Raw genomic sequence first — 19937 nt, forward strand, 5'->3', positions numbered from 1 at the left:
TGTTGTAGTGAGTGGGCGGTACATATCACGATTATTTAAAAACACTACAATGGAAAGAAAACTCTCTAATTCTGCCTGCCTAATCCAAAGGGTTTTGCCATTGTTGCCTCAATCTTTATAGCGGTTCGCCACTCTTGCCCCGCACATGCCGGACTCCCGGGACTGCACTTGGGAACCGGAAGCCAAACTAGAGAACCATTCGGACTGAAAAAGTCTTCCGGTCGTGTCGAGAACTGAGACGCTGCGAGCAGTTGTACGCACGCGCGGCACGGCAAGGCAACGCCTGTCTTGAATGGCGGTTGGTTAACCCTTCGTCGAGTTGGCAGAACTTCCGCTTTGCTTGGCGTTCCGCTGCCGGGTTCAGGCTTTGGCTTCGTTAATTCCCTCACAGCGACTTGGGCGAGAGACGCAGGCCTCGCCTTCAGCGAAAGAAAGAAGCGTCTGAGCGGGTATGAACTGTCGAAGTTAACCGAGCGACAGGGACCTGCGAGGGGCGTCAGGCGAGCTCTTCGGGGGAGGGGAGAGAGGGGGCTGGTGGCGCTGGGCTTGGCCCTCGAACCGTCTGGAAATCCAGAGAGCCTGACTTGAGCCTTAATGGGGAGCCACATGTGGCTCTTTAACACATATTGTGTGACTCTCGAAGCCCCCACCGCCCTGTCGGCTTAGGAGGCATTTAAAGTTAAAGTTGCTTTCTTTCTACCTCTCTTTCTCCCCGTCTATTTCCCTCCCTCCCATGTCTTGCGGCTCTCAAACGTCTGATATTTATTCTATGTGGTTTAGGTCAAGCAAGTTTAGCCACTCCTCGGTTATGACAGCAGGCAGTCTTGTAGCAACTTAAGACTGACTGGCTTATTTTGGCAAAATCCTTTCTTGGACTAGAGCCCACTTTAGATGTATGAAGTATGTTTTCAGTTGGTAGACACGAGTGTGTATATCGGGAGAAAGACTGTGTCGGCAAAAATGATGGAGCTAAAAGTCTATGAAACATGAGAATCAGTAGGTTTGTGATGCTTCTGTGGCAATGGGGATGTGCTCAGGATGATTGCAGAGAGAAAAAGGAATCTTGTGACGCCTCAAAGGTGTATTGTGGGAAAAAATCCTGTGAGTCATGAAGCGATATCATCTGATGGCATCTCTCCATTTGCACATGCAGGCATGACTGTAAAAGAAAGAAAAGAAAAATGGGGCCAAAAGGCCATGAAAGTTCTGTAGCCTTTACTGTACATAATTTTGTAATGCTTATTGTGTTAATGTGTGGGTTATTCAGAGAAATATCATGGGACTACTAAATTTAAATGATTTCTGCCCCACCCAACCTTTATATCTTAGTTGTTTTATAAAATTTGTAAAACAAAGCAACAGATTAACAAAATAAATCTCTGTTATAGGGCTTTTTGGTGTGTAAATAATAAACCATATGGATAAATGCTTCATGTCTCTGATGAACTAGTTGCATGAAAACTTGAGTCCTAATAAATGTCTTTTGTAAGATGATTTGGAGGGGGAAGGGTTCATGCTGAACAGATGAAGATTAGGTGAAGGGATGCTGCCAAGGGGTTCCCTTGGTAATCTGAAACATTGAGACTTCTGTCACTCCCCTCCCCTTCTTGGTCAGTCGCCTGTAGCCTCTTTACTTGTTCCCTGCGCTTGTGCTACAGTAGACAGTTCTTTATTTCAGAGTATCTTCATTTTAAAACAATTTTATTCCCGTAACATATGGTAACAATCAATTCTTGCATTATTATTTCTTTTTAACTATCCCATATATTACTTTTCTAACCCCTCCTCCCCCTGTTATTTGACCCCCGCCGGTGTTATATACTTATAATTCTAATATTTAAAGGTACCCTTAACTAACAAAACAAAAATTTCTAATTTTCTTTCTTATAAGACTGAATCATTATCAAAAATTGTCCAATGTCCTTTTATTTTCCACTCTTTTTCTATATAACTTCTAAACTTCTTCCACTCCAATTTACAAATTTCTAGATCATAGTGTCTTAAAATTCTTGTCAATTTGTCCATTTCACTCCATGTTATAACTTTTATAACCCAATCCCATTTCTCTGGTATTCTTTCTTGCTTCCACAACTGCGCATATAATGTCCTAGCAGCTGAGAGCAAGTACCAAATTATAGTTCTATCTTCATTTGGAAATTTTTCCATATATAATCCCAACAGAAAAGTCTCTGCAACTTTCTTAATTTCGTATCCCAAAATAATAGGTATTTCTTGTTGAATCATCTGCCAATACTTTTTTGCTCTTTCACAAGTCCACCACATATGGTAAAAAGAACCTTCATGTTTTTTACACTTCCAACATCTATCTGGCATCTTATTGTTCATCTTTACCAACTTTTTTGGAGTTATATACCCTCTGTACATCATTTTAAAACAGTTCTCTTTAATACTTTGACATGTTGAAAGCTTTATAGAATTCTTCCAAAGATATTCCCAAGTTTCCATCTGTATTTCTTTATTTACATTAATTGCCCAGTTAATCATTTGAGATTTCACTACTTAATCTTCTGTAGACCATTTCAAAAGTAATTTATATAATTTTGAAATTAATTTTTCATTATCTCCAAGCAGAACTATTTCCATTTCTGTTTGTTCTTTTCTTATTCCTTCAGTTTTAATGTCTTTTTCCACCAAACTTTTTATTTGTTGCATTTGAAACCAATCATATTTATTGTTCAACTCTTCCGCAGTTTTCATCTCTATTTTACTGCCTTGTATTTTTAATATCTGATTATATGACAACCACTTTTCTTCACCCACTTCAGCTGTTATTTTTATCACTTCTGCTGGCACTATCCATAACGGTTTCCTTTCATCACCATATTTCTTATATTTCATCCACGTATTCAACAGATTATTTCTTATATATTTCTTATATAATGTTGAGAGAAAAAAAATCTTCTTTTTTCCATAGTACATATAAGCGTGCCAACGCCAAAAGTTTTCTGTTTAGTAGCATCACCCATTCTTTTATCCACACAAAGCAGACTGCTTCATGATATAGTTTTAAATCTGGTTTTTGGAATCCTCCTCTCTCTTTTGCATCTGTTAAAATTTTCATTTTGATCCTTGGTTTCTTCCCCGCTCACACAAATTCTGAGATCTTCCTCTGCCATCTGTTAAACTGTTTGCTGTCCTTCACAATCGGAATAATTTGAAATAAATACATTATTCTTGGTAAAATGTTCATTTTAATTGCAGCTATTCTTCCCAGCAATGACAAATTAAGTTTATTCCATTTTATCATGTCTTCATCCATTTTACGCCATAGCTTCTCATAATTATTATTAAACAAATCAATATTCTTCATTGTTATCTCCACACCCAAATATTTTACCTTCGAGGTAACTTCACAACCCATTAGCTTTTGTAACTCCTTTTGCTTACTTACTTGCATATTCTTACATAAAATTTTGGATTTTTCTTTATTTATGTAAAATCCTGCCAATTCTTCATATTCTTGTATTTTAGCTAACAGCAAGGGTGTTACTTGAGTTGGATTTTCATTTATAAACATTATATCATCTGCAAATGCTCTATATTTATAAGTAAATCCTTTTATTTTTAATCCTATTTCCTTGTCTTCTTGGATTTGCATCAGCAAAATTTCAAGTGTCATTATGAACAACAGCGGGGAGAGCGGACATCCTTATCTTGTACCTTTACTAATTATCATATCTTCTGTAAGGTCTGCATTTATACATAGCCTTGCACGTTGTTCAATATATATTGCTTTTATCATCCTTATAAATTCTTCTCTCAACTCCATTTTCTCCATTACGTCAAACATAAAGTCCCAGTTTAGATTATCAAGTGCTTTCTCTGCATCCGCAAAGAATAATGCTACTTCCTTTTCTGGATGTCTTTCGTAATATTCCACAATATTTACAGCAGTCCTAATATTGTCTCTTATCTGTCTTTTGGGGAGAAATCCTGCTTGATATTCCTTTATAAAGTTTATCAAATATTGCTTAAGTCATTCTGCCAGTATTCTTGTATATATTTTATAGTCATTGTTCAATAATGAAATCGGTCTATAATTTTTTACATTCGTGACATCTCTATCTTCTTTTGGAATTAACGAAATCACTGCTTCCTTCCATGTATTTGGTATTTTACCTTTTAATCTTATGTTCATCAATTTTTGGAGCTTTGGTATTAATTCCTCTTTAAATGTTTTTAAAAATTTAGCTGTATATTCATCTGGCCCAGGAGCTTTTCCAATTTTCATTGCATTGATCGCTGCTTTAATCTCTATTCTTTCAACTGGTGCATGCAAAACCTTTTTCATATTTTCTGTTAAGGGTGCTATTTTAATATTTTGTAAATATAGTTCCATCTTTTCTTTCTTTATCTTAACACCCTTAAATAGTTTAGCATAATATTTTAAAAATTCTCTTTTTATTCCTTGATCCACCATCTCTCTTCCTTCCACCACAATCTTACTGATAATTTTACTTTCTCTCTTTTTTTTCAATTGCCCGGCCAGGTACTTTCCAGGTTTATTTACTCCTTCAAAAGACTTTTGCTGTAATTTTTTCAAATTCCATTCCAATTCTTTATTTAACAAATGTCTCATTTGTGTTTGTAATATTGTGATCTCCCTCATAATTTTCTTTTTCCCTGGCCTTTTCTTTAATTCACCTTTTTTCTTTATTTAATTTTGAATGTCCAACATCTGTTTATCTTTTGCCCTCTTATCTTTGTTCAATGTTATCAATATTTCTCTCATTACTGCCTTATAGGCATCCCACATCGTCTGGAATTCAATATCTTCTCTACCGTTTATTTGGAAGAAAGCTTTGGTCTCGTTTTCTAGATATGTCATTATTTCTTTATTCTGTAGTAAATCCTCATTTAATCTCCATCTTCTTGATTTTTTCAATGAATTTGTAATCCACATTATTGGGTTATGATCAGCTCCTATTTTAGGCAAAATCTTAATTTTCTTTGTTATAAGGGCCAAATCCTTAGTGCCCCACAACATGTCAATTCTAGAAAAAGAGTTATGTCTTGCTGAAAAGAATGTATAATCTCATACATCAGGATTACATTTCCTCCATATATCTTCCAGATTTTCTTGTTTAACCAGTTCAAAAAAAGATTTTGGCAATTTTCCTTATTTTTTTGTCCAGATCTATCCAATACATTCTGAATTGTTCCATTAAAGTCCCCCATTATCAAAACTTGATCATACGTCAATTCATCAAGTTGTTGTGTAATATCCTTAAAAAATACATCTTTCGCTCCATTTGGTGCGTACACTCCCAATAACGTTTTTCCCCATTCAAATTAATTTCTACTGCTACAAATCTTCCATTTTTATCTTTAAATATTAATTTTGGATCCAATTCCTGTTTAACATAAAAAATCACGCCCCTTTTCTTCTGCTCAGCCAGGGAATAAAATTCTAATCCCAATTGTTTATTCCATAAAAATTTATAATCCTTCTGTTTTATATGTACTTCTTGTAGACAATATTACAATTTTGCTTTTTAATCCAATGAAATGTTGCCCTTTTTGTGGTGAATTTAGTCCATTTACGTTCCAAGATAATAATTTGTAATCCATCATGGTGCAAATTCTTTGTTTTTCATAAAATCTACGCAGTTCCTGTTCATTTGTAATTGTGGTTCTTTTCCCCTGAAGTTCAAAGCTCAAACCTTCAGGTATTATCCATCTATACCTCATTTCATTGTCCCGTAATTTCTCTGTGAGTTTTTTTGTATGTTCTTCTGTTATTTATCACTTGCCTTGGTAATTCCTTCATGATTCTTACTCTGCTACCTGCCACAATCAATGTCTTTTCAAAATTTTTGTTCGTAATCTTTCCCACCATTTCTTTTGTCATATATCTTATGACCACATCTCTTGGTAGATTATTTTTTTTGGCATAGAATGAGTTCACTCTGTACATGTAGTCATATTTTTAGACTCTTCAGGATCTTCCTCCAAAAATTCTGCAATTATTTTTATTATATATTCTTTCAAGTCACTCCTTTCCTTTTCAGGTACTCCTCTCAGACGTATCTGAGTTTCCATCAATTTGCAGTCATGGATTGCCACTTTTTCCTGTATTTTCAACAAGGTGGAATCATGTACTTTCATTTTCCCTTCAACCTCCTGCACTTTCTTAGATGTTTCCTCAGTCTCATTTCTGAGATCCTCAATATCTTTTTTAATCTTTTCTATAATTTCTTTCTTAGAGGCAGTTATCATGTCTTTCATACCTTTCATCATTCTAGCCTCCATTGCCTCTAATTGTTCCTGCATTTTCTCCAGAGAGGTAGCCCTTGTACGGGTTTGCTTGTACTCTGACATTTAAAAACACCAAAAATTTTGTACTCACCAAATTAAAATTCAACTATCAAATTCAAAAGATTAGAGCTTGCTTTTTCCAACAAGCCTAATTTCGCCCTCAGAGCCTCCTAGGCTGAGATATTAATTTTTGAAATTTTTATTTCTTTCAAAATGGTGGTCCGACTTTCTACTTCCCTTTAAAAAAATTTCCTTTAAAAGCTTCTAAAGTCCAATATTGACAATAATGTCCAATAGTATTTATCTTTTCATCACCATCTCAGTTGTTTCCAACAATTATTAATGTCCCGAACACCTTAAAATTATTATTTTAATTTTAACCTTGCAATGGCCGCCGATGTTTTTCTATGGTATTATAGTCCTAGAGTAGGCTTTTCATCTAATGCTTCTCATGATACTTGACGTACTTCCTGTGTTGACTGTATATGCTGCAGGTCTGTGACAATGGTGCTCTTTTTTCAAAATCGCAAGTAGACCAAACCATAAATTCCTTCTCACTTTTTAGCACTGTCCTTTAAATTTAAAAAGTCCAAATTTCACCTCTTCATCCCTTCTTCCAAGCTTTCTAGATTTCCATTTCCCACCTTTTAAATTTATTCTGTTTAACTTTAAATAGTCCCGGAATGAAAGATAGTAATCTGTACCTTTTCTACAAGTTATCCAGGTCCACACCGGTCTTGTGTAGTTTTAGATGTTTAGTAATGTCCAAGAAGGTTAGGATTCTGTTGAGCTTATGTCAAATAAATGACTCTGGAAACTTCTGCAGATGATGAAAATGCAACTCTTCTCCGGAGACCCCTCAAAGCCTCAAAGGAGCCCCCCTCCCCCGGGACTCCTTTTTAGCCAAGGTAAATCTCCTCAAAGTTTTCTGTGCATATCTTGGACTAATCTCTGACTGAGAAAAGTAGGCAGTAGGCATTAATTTGCCTTCCACTACCCTGAACAGAAGTTCTAGCCTGCCCCGGAAGTCCTTTATTTCAGAGTATCTTGACATATCATCTTGTCTCTCGTGAACATGTAAACCTATTGGGTTATAACTCCTTGTCTCCTACAATCTCACAAAGGAAATGAAGAAGTTGCCTATAATTAGAATGATGACAGAAACCCTAGACTGACTTGTTTGAATTGCATGATTTGACACTTCTGGGACAAAGTTGTTTCAGTTGGTCACAGCCTGGTGATCGTCTTGAAATAGAACAAATCATTTTACAAGCAGCACCATAAAAATGAAATAAAACACTTATTGGATTTTTTTGTTTGAACTGAGTGTTACAGATCGTGTGGAACAGAAATTTGGTAAATAATGACATTTTGATGGTGTTATTTTTCAGTACTGTGGAAATCATAACTTTTATTTTTTTATTGAATGAAAAATAATGACATTTTAATAATCAGCCACAGCAGTATTTTGATTTTTAAATCTAAGATGCTCGTCTTTCCTTTGGTATTAGTTATGACCATACTGAATGCCTATTTAAAATTGTTGATCATCAGATGAAGAATGTTTTATTACAGTATGCTGTAGCTCTGTGCATACATGTATGAAAACAAATGGGCTGAAATTAATAGAACTGACTTCCAAGTAAATTTTCAATAATGTTGGTGTTCATAGGAAGTCCTTCTGTGCCTTATTTTCTGGTGTGTAGAGAATTTGGGTTTTCCTTGAGATAAGCCTATAGATGCCTAGTTAAGAGTTTATGTTGGCACTTGTTCAGCTATATTTTTGTGTGTGTTTCTTTGCTCAGGTTACTGAAAATTGGAGGGGTTTAAGTAGGTACGAGGATGAAGCTGTATAGCCTAAGTGTACTTTACAAAGGAGATCCCAAAGTGCATTTACTGAAAGCTGCCTATGATGTGTCATCATTTAGTTTTTTCCAACGATCCAGGTATGTTCTGAAAACATCAGCATGATTACTGGAGCTTCTTCCTGTGGTATTTTCCTGACTTCCCTTCTAGGGCTTGAATTATGGTGCCTCTGTTATGGTAGTTGCATGGATTTCAAAATGCTTACCTGGACAGAGGCCTTTAGTTTTTTGTATTGATAGTGATTGTTATTTCATTGCCTTGAGTCTTGTTTTTAAAAATTCTTTCTCCATACAAATGATACAAGGAGCTTAAAAGGCCACTTCCGCTATCTGAGCATAGCTTTCAGAAGTGTTTTTACTATAACAGTTATAAGTATGAACAGCCCTGATTTCTTCTCAGTTGTCCTACTAACCAAGGTTGTGGATTCTAAGAGAGTTCTGAGTAAATACTGTGCCAGCTAATCTTGAATTTAACCTCTTGGGAGTGAGATGGAAAGCCATTTTATGAAAAAAATGACATTCTTAGTTCTAGGAAAGAAAATTGCTACAAAATCAAAATCCAGTTTTTTTTGTTTGTCATTTATAATAGGATTACTTCCCTGAGTACTGAAATGCTCAATCCTTCTGGTAAAGAGCTTTCAAAATACTTGAGTAAGCTTCCTTTAATAATTGGGATTGATGTACTACTGCTTGGGTTTTGGACTACCCTGAATAATTGCTAGATAGGACTGAATGGATGGTCCTGTTTGTTGGTAGGCTGGAGATCATTTTTGTGGAAAAACTATTTCCCTACTATGACCCAGTAAAATCTTGAAAAGAAGATCAAGTGTAAATTAAGGAATATTATTTGCTCTGTAGTTATTTTCTTAGTTATTGTGTTATAGGGAGTTCATAATTAAATTGATTTTTTTAAATCTGAAGGCTTTCAAATCCAATGTGGTGTAGTAGTTAGAGTGTGAGACTAGTATCAGGGAGACCCATGCTGCAATCACACACACTAAATAATACACTTTCAGTGCATTTTCCAACTGGATTTTGCTGGTTCACACAGTAAAATCCAGTTTGAAAGTGGATTGAAGGTGAATTATTTAGTGTGTGTGATCGCAGTCCCAGGTTCAAATCCCCACTCAGCCTAACCTACCTCACAGCATTGTTGTGAGGTTAAAATGGAGGAGAGGGGAAGGATGTAAACTGCTCTGGGTCACCATTGGGGAGAAAGGCAGGGCATAAATGGATTAAAAATAAATCTGTGGGGTTCTTTGCTAAGTAAATTTCAAGGAATTACATTTCTCTTTTTATCTTCCCCACCCCCTCGCAGTGTTCAAGAATTTATGACCTTCACAAGTCAACTGATAGTAGAGCGTTCAGACCTAGGCAGCAGAGCTTCTGTAAAAGAACAAGGTAAGAGTATGCAGAAATACACAATGAATATAATAGCATAAAACTGGGTCTTGGGAGTTAAGAGGTTTATATTTCATCTATCTTCCATGTAACATCTGCTTTTCTACCAGAAAATGATCATATTGTCTTGTGCCATAAATGATTTACTTTTTGTTTAATTATATTTTTTCCATCAGGAAAGTTGTTTAGTTTGGTTTTGAAGGTTCCCTTAAAAGCATCTAATAAGAAATGGGCTTCTGCAAAGTTGGCCCACCAAAAGGCTGTTAATATCACACATCAGAAAATAACACACAACAATATGAGCTGAAATGGCTTCAGTCATCCTTTTCATATTTGTCTTTAAATGCATTAAGAAAATGGTTAAAGTAACAACTGAGGCAAGAGGATCCGAGACTTATCCAGATGGAATTTCTGTCAAGTTATATTGATCTAGGCATTAGCCTTCTGCAGTGGAAAATTGAACAGTGGCAAAAACCTGCCTGACAACAAACCACATCCCTGCAGTTTTCTTACTACCCCTGTGAAGCTCAAGCTCAGACCCTGAATTGGCTTCATTTTTCCAAAGTAGCAAGTCCATTCTACTTGATTTTTTCTTGCCCATTATACTCACTGTACTTATATATATTTGTATCATCACCTATTCCAGTATGCTGGAAACATTCTGGTCCTGTTTTATCTGTTAAAAATATTAGGTATAGGTTTTGTGTTCTGTATTTGGAATCCTAGCAGACTTTCTTTTTAAGGCCACCTAGTATCTGTTGTCAAACTTTGTCTTTTGAAATCCTGGAAGTGGGAGGGATCTAGGCAGAACTGCCTGGTGTCAGGGATGTTTGCCTGCAATGTCCTGTGCTGATCTATGTTACTCTCCATATAGCATTTTATTTCCATCTCTTTCCCTTTTTCTCTTGTCCTGTGTCTTTAAAAAATGTATTCAATTGTGCCCTGGAGTGTGTCTGTTCTTGACTGCATGGTGCTTTAGGAAGGGCTTGTGTTATAGTCTATCTCTGCATTTTCATCCACCCCATCCCAGGTATTCACACTGGTGCATAATTGGTTTTTATGGAGGTTTTTTATTGTTGATCTTAAGGGACTGATCTTATGGTGGGCATTAATACAGTGCCATATCTGTACAATTCTTCCTGCCTTAGTCTCACAGTATGTGGGGGGGAGGGATTCCATGCAACAGTGGGGGAATTCTATTCACAGCAAAGCGGAGTTTTTGTTCTGTAGCTGTTATTAAATCTAGAACCACCTATCCAGAATAGGTGATTCTGGCAGTGCAAGCTGAACTGTGGTTCCAGATGAACTTGTCATTCAACTGCCTTCTCATGCAATCACTAAGCAATTTTGCATTTTCTTTTTGCTTCAGAGTACCTCTGTCATGTTTATGTGCGCAATGATGGGTTGGCTGGAGTGGTGATTGCAGACAATGAATACCCACCACGGGTCTGCTTCACATTGTTGGACAAGGTAAGCAGAAGATCCTACCATGAGAGAAGACATTGCAGTAGGCGATAGAAGGCTTAATGTGCTTGTGGTCCTGAAACCTTTACCTTGCTTGCACCTAAGGCCTTTGACTTCCAACAAAAGTAGGTTCTCTGCCATGTCCTTTAAACCAAGCCATTTATTTATTTGTGTTCTGGCTTGGTTTGAAGTTGCTCAGAGAAGCATATGTAGGGTTTCTGGGAAGTTTGCTATTTGCATATTGGCCATAGCTTGTGATGTGGAACTGCCTTCATACTCTTAGTCTGACAGACTTCTTTTCTTTTAAAACACAAAAGCAGACACTCATATCTTGATTTGTTAATAAGGGGGTTGTTAAGAGCTAGAACTATCTGTATGTATTACCTGTACTTTTAATTGGGAGGGTAGGTGCCCTCATAGAGAACAAATAAAGAGGAACTGGATGAGAATTGTCTGTGCTTGTCACTGATGATAGTGCTTAATTATTTTTGAGCCTTTCAGAGCACTCCTATGCAGAGTTGCAGCCTTCTAAGCCCATTGACTTCAATGGAATTAGACTTCACTCTGTTTAGGATTGCATGAATTTGGATTATTGTCATAAAATCACTGTAGTTACATGGTTCTTTGAGCGCCAAGAGATGTCTGTCCAAGATCCATTAAAATTCCAGTTCTGTGGAATCTAAGAAGCTATTTGTAGAATGAAAGGTTTCCCCTAAATTCTGTATGATGAACTCCTGCTGTTACTTTGAATTGCAGGTGCTGGATGAGTTCTCCAGGCAAGTTAACAGAATAGACTGGCCCTCTGGATCCCCATCGACAATAGACTACACAGCACTTGACAGTTACCTTAGTAAATACCAGGTATAGGCTGATCTATTAGTTTGCGGGTAAAGGAAGTGGAATGGGGGTAGGGATCTCCAGCAGACTGCAGCGTTGGCTTACTGAGTCTTCTAGCCTAATGTCTTTTCACATTTTTATCATATACAAAAATGCTACAGATTCTATAAGGCATTGAGTGTTTTGTTGGCTTTGTGAAATTGACATATGCTTTCCTTAACTTTTTCACTTCTTTAAAAAAAATTTTTTTTGTGCATGTGTGCATTCATGCCAGGAAGTCATGGCTAACTTCTGGCGATCCCTAGTGGGGCTGGGAGGTAAGGACGTTCAGAGAAGTAGCTTTTTATTGTGTGCCTCTGCGTCCTGGCCCTGATATTCCTTGGAGGCCTCCCATCCAAGTACTTGCCAGAGTCATCCATGCTTAGCTTCCAAGATCTGATGAGATAAAGGCTTACCTGAGCTATCCAAGCCCAGGGCCATGATTCCTTTAGCTTGCATTTTGTCTTTATACTTGTTGGTACATGGGATCTTTTTTCATACTACTTTTTTTTAAATATGAATTTTATCGAAGCCTGGTATGCATGACTCTGCCAATAACCTGAGGCCCAATTTCTTTCTTACCTCTTATCTTGTACTATGTAAGTAGAACCAGCTTTCTGGGGAAAATTAATACTCAAGAATAGCGGGGGGATGTGTATTTTATCTGGCCCACCAATTTCTAGGCTTTATGTGTCTAGCTTGGAAGAACAGTCCACTCTCTTTATTAGAATATTATGCAAAGTAGATTCTTCTAACAACCGTCTCCAGAATCTTGGCAACAGATATAAAATGAAATCTTTACTTTCTTTCAGAATCCCCGGGATGCTGATGCAATGACGAAAGTACAAGCAGAGCTGGACGAGACCAAAATCATCTTGGTAAGGGCCACAACCTGAAGCCTTGCAGTGCTTTATGAAATGGACAGAAAATATAAAGCTTGTAGATCTGGGGCATATTTTTGGCATGGGGGCATTTTCAGATGGATAACTTTAATATGTGAACAGAGGGTCTGAAGAATAAAAGGAGATGAATACAATGTATATTTTAAACACATGTGGAAATCTGGCCCTGGAAGACTTTGTTATGGCCTTGTACGTTAGGCACGCCTTGAAATCACTGTGAACAATGGCAGGAAAACCAACATTGTAATCAAGAAGGTGTACAACATTAGTGTTTGTTGTCATCCATCTAGAAATGCTTTTTCACAGGACTCTGAATGCTGTAAAACCATTTTCCTTTTGATAGAAGTACATGTATGTGTCTGTCCCTCCTGGGTTTCTTTGACAGGAGTGGTAGGTTCCCAAACCAGTCTTTTAATAGCCACCTGTCAATCTGCTGTGTGAGCCCTGGGTTGAAAACATGATGCAATTCGGAAATTAGGTCATGACTACTGCCATGGCTGTGAACACATTTTTTTTTAAACCATGACATGAAGATCTGAAGTCATCTCTAATAAGGTTTCTTGTATTGTGGAGGAGTGTCTTGCCCTAGAGGTGTTTCTTCTTCTGCCACTTTGATGGTGCACACCTCCTATTGAGGTGAGCAGATACTTTAATGAACTATGACTGCTATTTTAATCCTAATTTGTATTAGCCAGTCCAGGCAGAACACTGAGGGTTGGGGACAAAACTGAGTTATAAGCATTCTCCAACTAGGGAGCAGCAGAGCGAAAAAGAATATTTACTTACGGTAAAAAGATAATTTAGTAAGGCAATGGCATAGTTTAGCAATTTGAGGAACCCACCTGAGTTCTTGCCCTTCAAAAGAGGGGGATGTCGATGCTGTCCCCTCCCCCTGGCTGAGGACCTGTCTACCTTAGGACCGTCTCTCCCTACTTGTTCCCCAGAAGGTGCTCAGGTCAGGAACCCAAAACTTACTGTCGATCCCCGGGCCAAGAGAGGCAAGACTCAAAACAACTTGAGAAAGAGCCTGCTCAATCGCTGCCCCTTATTGGTGGAACCAACTGCCTGAGGAGGTCAGAACCTTGCCCAGTTCCACAAGTCCTGCAAGACTATGCTATTTCAGCTAGCATTTAACTAAAATGACAACCATTGCTGAGGTATTAGATCTGAATGGATGTTTTAAGATTATTGAATGCCTTCTTTAAACTGTATTGAAATTAGAGGCAAATTGTTTTAATTTAATGTTTTAACACAAATGTTTTATTGTTGTTTTATTATGAATTGTGAGACGCCCTGAGCCTGTTTCGACAGGGAAGGCGGGATAGAAATTAAATAAACCTAAACCCTGAGGTAGAAAGTCCCAGCCCCCATTCCTAGAAACATGAGAAGGATCAATTTTCACATTAACCAGGTAGGTAGAATTGCTTGTCTGAAGCAGCAGAACAAAGTTTGAGTCCAGTGACATCTTGTAAGATACCTAAAGAAGTGTGCATGCATACAAAAGCTTATACCCAGAATAACACTTTTTTGGTCTTAAAGGTGTCACTGTACTCAAACTTTGTTCAGGTAGGCAGGAGAAGAGCTCACCCTCCATCCTTGCAAAGGGCTGTCATGTCATAATTATGCCCCAGATTTACAAGCTCAGCCGATACCCCACTTCTCCGTCAGCTGGATCTTTGAGTAAGATTAAATACTGATACAATATTTCAATGTAAAACAATTAAATCCAGCTTGGAATGTGCCCCCCCCAAAAAAAAACCCCCTAAACAATATAAACAGTGTTCATAAATGGTATACCTGGTGGTATTAAAATCCATGAATGACTTAATTGAATAAAATAGGTGTTGCCTAATATCTAGAAGGTACTTCAGTATGTGTCAGGCAAGCACATACTGTGTGACAGCTGGGACTGTGCAGACTGCAAAAAGTTAGCTCACTGTCCTTTTGAAAAAAAGGAAATTGTGCTTTCCAGGCTTCTAAATAAGGCCATGGAAACTTTCTTTATATTAAATTAAAGCAGAAGGTACCATGGGGAGGGGGCTAGAAATAAAGGCTCAGGGCTGTGTTGTTATAATGGGATATTTGCTGTCTGCAGCTGGGGTTGTAGAGTTTCTGGCAGCATAACAGGCTCCTCCTTTTGACTTTTGTCTTTTTCCACTTAGCACAATACCATGGAGTCTTTGTTAGAACGAGGAGAGAAGCTGGATGACTTGGTGTCCAAATCAGAGGTCCTTGGAACTCAGTCAAAAGCCTTCTACAAAACTGTAAGTGTGTTTAGAGCAGGGCTCCAGCTCTCATGTCACTTCAGCTTCTTTTTGTCTCTCCAGCTGAATATTTTGAGTCAGTGACAGTATGGGTCTCTCTGAGGCAATAAATAACGTGTTGTCTGATAGAAGTGCTGCGAAATGGCTTAAAGACTGGGTAGAACTAATGAGGTGCTGAAGTAGTACTCTGCCTTTTAGATTAATGTTTGAGTTCTTTTCCTTTTACACCCTTAGAAGCTCACTGATTCATGAATCTTGAGCAGCAAAAGGCACTTATTTCTTATTACTTGTATGCAAGGACCCTGCAAACAGCTCTTCTCAATTTATGTGATAATTGTATGGCAGAATTCTTCCCCATATGCAAGGCTGTCTTGCCATAGTAGGTTACTCTAAACCCAGGTGGTGAAACATGAATGGCTGTTGCATTCTGCGGAAGTGCAGTGCTTTGCTCTGGCTTCATGTCACTTTAGGTCCCATTAAAGCATTGAATGTTTATTTATTTGTTTGTTTGTTTATTTTATGACTTCTATCCCACCCTTCCCAACAAGTGGCTCAGGGCGGCTTACAACACAGGAATCTAACATAAATAGGCGTTAAACATAGAGCATTTAAATGTAAGCATTAAACCATTTAAAACATTGAACCATTTAAATGTACACTTCTCTACTACTTGGAAAAAATATTGTCTCCAAATTACTACAGTTTATGTGGTGCAATGGCTTTTGAACCCAGGCATTTCATTTCAGTAGCAGGTAGGGCTCAGTTCCCACCCAGAATTCCCTGCAACTCATAGTTTTAGGAGAATTCACAGCATAGAACATTTTAATTTTTAAAAAATACAGCAACTTGCATCATAAATGGGAGGTAGCCACCCAGCTTTTCTGATGGTGCTGAAATGGCTGGATATTCAGACATCTTAAGGACAAGAAAATTGTTGATGATGCCGGAAAAAAGCTTGTAAGTGAAGTTTCATAATTGCTCTAATTTGGAGATAGAAACAGACTATGCAAGGAAACACTTTGCTCATGTTGGAACCTGTTGCATTAGCAGTAGGCTTGCTGTGGCTGTTCTTACATGACCTCTGCCATGTGGGAGCTGCTTGTTCCTCCCTACCCTGCTGAGTGCTCGACAGTGTTTCCCACATCACCATGATAGCACTAGTAGGGAATTCTGAGGACTTTACTCATCAACTTGTAAATGGAAATCCTCTTACTATGTGTGTGCTTTTTCTTGAACTCATCTTAAGGCGCGAAAGCAGAACTCATGCTGTGAAATCATGTGACCCTGTCAGCTCTGTCCCATCTTCTGCTCTGGACTCTCAGGCCTTCACTCACATTCAGCACTCCAGAAAAGAGGCAACGAGAAGATGTATCCAAAACTACTTACGATGGCAATCCTTGTTTCCGGCGTTAGCCACTTTAGCCAGACTGGATGCCTGGAATGGGACACAATCTTGTGGTTCGTGAATTTAAAACAATATTTTATTCCCCCACTTTGGAAAGAAGGCATTTTGGACTCCAGGATGTCTCTGTGATGGGAGTGAACATAACTGTACTTTCCCCACTGGCCTGAAGGGGCACTGTCAGTTCTGGCAGTCTGGTTGGTGGTCACTATTGAACTGTGTGTGGGGTTCCTTTGCCCTGCTTCTTTCTGAAACCTGCGATTGGCTGTGGACTTGTTCTGTATTGATCACTGTTTGCTCATGTAAAACTAGGAAAGCCATCTGAAGGTCACAAGCCAGTCCTGAATCTAGTTTCAGGACTCTGTGCTATACCTGGTAACAATGAGGAGTTTCCCTCTGGGCTAAAATCTCCTATGCTAGTTGTGGAGGAAAGGCAGAAACTTTGTCAATCTGTCACCTCATTCAGAGTCGCTCTTTGTTGACTGATATGCTGGGGGGAGACACCTGGGGTGGGCTGAGAACTGGTGCTGGTTTTTTAAATGAACAGAGGGGCTCCATGGGGGTGGGGGAAAGGGTTCATTTGAGTGAAGTTGCTTGAAATTCTTCTTCCTTGGCTGAAGATGGGAAGCTCTTCCTGTGCTAGGACTGTGTTTGCCAACATGAGAGACACCTGTCGGTCGATGGGTTTTCACAATTTACACTACTGCCCTTTGTCCAGTGCAGGGTTTTTTTTAAGAAGGCACAATGCTCTGCAGCTTCACCTGAAAATTTGCACCTCAGAACTGATTTGAGGTTGGCTTATCCGTGGGTTCTATTCGGTGGCTTGTGTTGTTTTGCTATGCAGCCTGGTTATCCTCCTGCACCGGCACTGCTGTGCAGCCTGGTTATCCTCCTGCACCGGCACTGCTGTGTCATGGCTATTTGGTAGTGCCTGTGCTATAGTATTGACCTGTAGCCATTTGTTGATGGCATTTGTGGTGATAACCAGAAGCATTATCTGCTGCTCTCCGTTAGGAGCTGTGCCAGAGTTCTGTGAAGTTTGACCCATCTTAGCCTCCGAAGTTGTGTTACTTGATGTTGTCTTGTGATGTTCTTAGCTGGCTCTACATGCCTCCTTCCTGGAGGGCTTGTTCCTGCCTGCTAGTCTTGTGTAAGTACTAGATGTTGTTTTAGTACTCTTCTTTCTATCAGCGATGCCTGAGTTCTGAGGTCTGCCCTACCATGGGAGGCAGGGAGACTGTTCTGCAATTGAATTTTCCTGTTTGATTTAACCTATCTCTCTTGCAGCAAGGTTAGGTGGGAATGTTTGTGCACATGCATGTGCACCAAGGTGAGAGATACAATGCTTCAAATAGATTTGTGGCTGGAAAGGGACCTGATGAACGAGAAGTGGTAGTAAGCAGGGCTGCATTGTAAGTCAATAGTATTGTGGGTGGGTCAGCACAAGACTGACATCAGACAGGGTATTCCCCGCCCCCCCAAAAAAGAGAAATAACCAGCGTTCATCTGGATAGTTGGGGTGGTCACTGAAAAAGAGAGGGGGGTCAGTTTCCTTGTGCCATCCTACAGAAACCTGTCCTTAAATGTTAGTAGCAGATGCAGTCTGTCTGGGCAAAGTGGAGGCTTGCTGACTGAATTGCAAGGAAGAATGCCATCCTGGCCTTTGTTCTCTTTCTTCACACTTGAAAGGCATATGGCTATTTTTTGCATTTGTGTCCTATTCTAACTGCCTTTAATTCTTGCAACCAGTGGTTACCAAATTGCAAATCTCTTACTACTTAATCACCTGCTGATAAAAAGCATTAACATTGAGCTCAGAGCTTTGTAGGCATGAAGCAGGCTAACTGAGCAACCTAGAGCTTTAATAAGCTTCTGTTTATCTTAGATGGCCTATATGGGAGGGGCGGGGGTGGTCCCGGGACTTTGGCAGCTTGGCTGCATTTATGTGCTCTCTGTCGCCAGTCTTCTTAGGGAAAGGGGTTGGGTTAAAGGTTGCACCAGAGGTAGTCTCTGCTTGAACTGGCATGTAAGGTTGCATGGGTAAGATCCAACGCAACATCTCTCTTGATGCCAGTGTGATTGCCTTAATTATTCTTTCTTCCCTCTCTACTTCAGATCTAGGCCCAGGGCTGTTGTGTTTTTCTGTAAAGCCATCTTCTGCAGTAGCCAGTTTAGTTTCTGGGCTGTTGCAGGGGCTTCGATCATAACAAGCATTCCTAATAGACAGGGGTGGGTAGAGAGCTGCTGTGAGTTCTGTGCTTTCTTACTTCAGAAGAGAGCTGTTCTTCCCACTCAGCATGGTTTGAATGAAAACTGGACTTAGAACTTGCCAAGAGAAGTAAAGAGCAAACTGGTTTAGTTACTGTTTTCTGCTATGTTAATGTGCTCATATCTAATCCCGTTCTCCTTCTAATGGGGAAGCTTCTACTTAAAAACTGTATTTTAATAAATATTGCCTAACTTTTTGTCTATGTACTGGTTACTGGATTACATCTAAATGGATAAAGTTTTTCACTTGATGGTTAAAAAAAATGGCCATGTCTCATGTTATCCGTGCAAGAAGAGTTACACAGGTGAAGCAGTGTGGTGTAATGACAGATGGGGTGGGGGTGGGTGAAAGATCGGCTGTGAAGCTCACTGGGTGACCTTGGGCCAGTTGGTTATGCACTCTAAGCTGCCTCATTGGTAAAACAGGAGGAGAGAACCATGGATGTTGCCTATGAGCTCACTGGGGCTGTTTCTACACAACATACAATGCTCTTGTGAATTTCAGAACCACCTTCTATACTGCATATTGCCGTCACTTTTCTCTTGCCTCGCAGAATCTTAAGTCTTTTACATTCATTTAGTTGAATGTGCACTGAAACAGCTTCCACGCTGGAATTGCCCTGCAGTTCTCAAGAGTACTTTTGAACAGTTTTCCTGAACATCCGGATCTAAAGTCGTAATTGTAGAACTTTCCCTCCGAGTTTTCAAACTCCTCCCTAAAGCCCTGTCCCACTTTTCACTTGCAAGAGCACTGATTCAGGAAGTTGCTAGGCATGCCATTCAGGGACTCCCTTCCCTTGCAAAGGAAGGCAGCCTCTGAGTGGTGGAGAGGCATCTTGCCGCCTCTTTCGCCTGCCTGCATCCTGGGCAGGTGAAAGAGGTGGTAGCGATGTGAACGCCACTGGGTCCCGAAAGAGGTGGTGTGCAGCAGCAATGTGTGTACTGCTGCACAAGGGGCAGGGGTCCTTTCCTGGGGTGGCAGGACCCCTAGTGCTGGCCCTCATAAGAGGCATCTCTCACCCGCTCCAGGTTGTTGGTGGCTCTGCCCGCTTCGCCTCTCCCCTCCTGGAATAAAAGCCCAATTCCAACCATACCCAAAGCAAAGCCTGCTTTAAGTGGTTGGGTGTGTGTGTGTGTGTGACAGCAGTGCCTTGCCTGGGATTTCAAAACCCCCACCTTTGATCTGGCAATATTGAGAGACAGCTGAATTGAACCT

At 39.3% G+C, this 19937-nt stretch overlaps 1 protein-coding gene across 1 annotated transcript; it reads left to right on the top strand.

Moving 5' to 3' along the window:
- The first annotated feature begins 268 nt into the window (after window positions 1-268).
- YKT6 (YKT6 v-SNARE homolog) lies at window positions 269-18918 on the top strand. Its single transcript, XM_060251373.1, has 8 exons — window positions 269-449; window positions 8085-8225; window positions 9463-9545; window positions 10915-11015; window positions 11766-11870; window positions 12698-12763; window positions 14950-15051; window positions 16298-18918. Exons 2-8 carry the CDS (start codon window positions 8122-8124, stop codon window positions 16331-16333), a joined length of 597 nt encoding a protein of 198 aa, XP_060107356.1. The 5' UTR covers window positions 269-449; window positions 8085-8121; the 3' UTR covers window positions 16334-18918.
- Window positions 18919-19937: the final 1019 nt, after the last annotated feature.

Source organism: Heteronotia binoei, chromosome 12, assembly GCF_032191835.1.
Source record: "Heteronotia binoei isolate CCM8104 ecotype False Entrance Well chromosome 12, APGP_CSIRO_Hbin_v1, whole genome shotgun sequence".
In the NCBI taxonomy this organism is placed as follows: Eukaryota; Metazoa; Chordata; class Lepidosauria; order Squamata; family Gekkonidae; genus Heteronotia; species Heteronotia binoei.

Excerpts from the sequence above, each read along its gene's own strand:
- YKT6 (XM_060251373.1), top strand. The coding sequence starts at position 8,122 with ATGAAGCTGTATAGCCTAAGTGTACTTTACAAAGGAGATCCCAAAGTG. Across the intron at positions 9,546-10,914 it reads AGCTTCTGTAAAAGAACAAG|AGTACCTCTGTCATGTTTAT; the intron begins GTAAGAGTATGC and ends TTTTTGCTTCAG. Across the intron at positions 11,016-11,765 it reads GCTTCACATTGTTGGACAAG|GTGCTGGATGAGTTCTCCAG; the intron begins GTAAGCAGAAGA and ends TTTGAATTGCAG.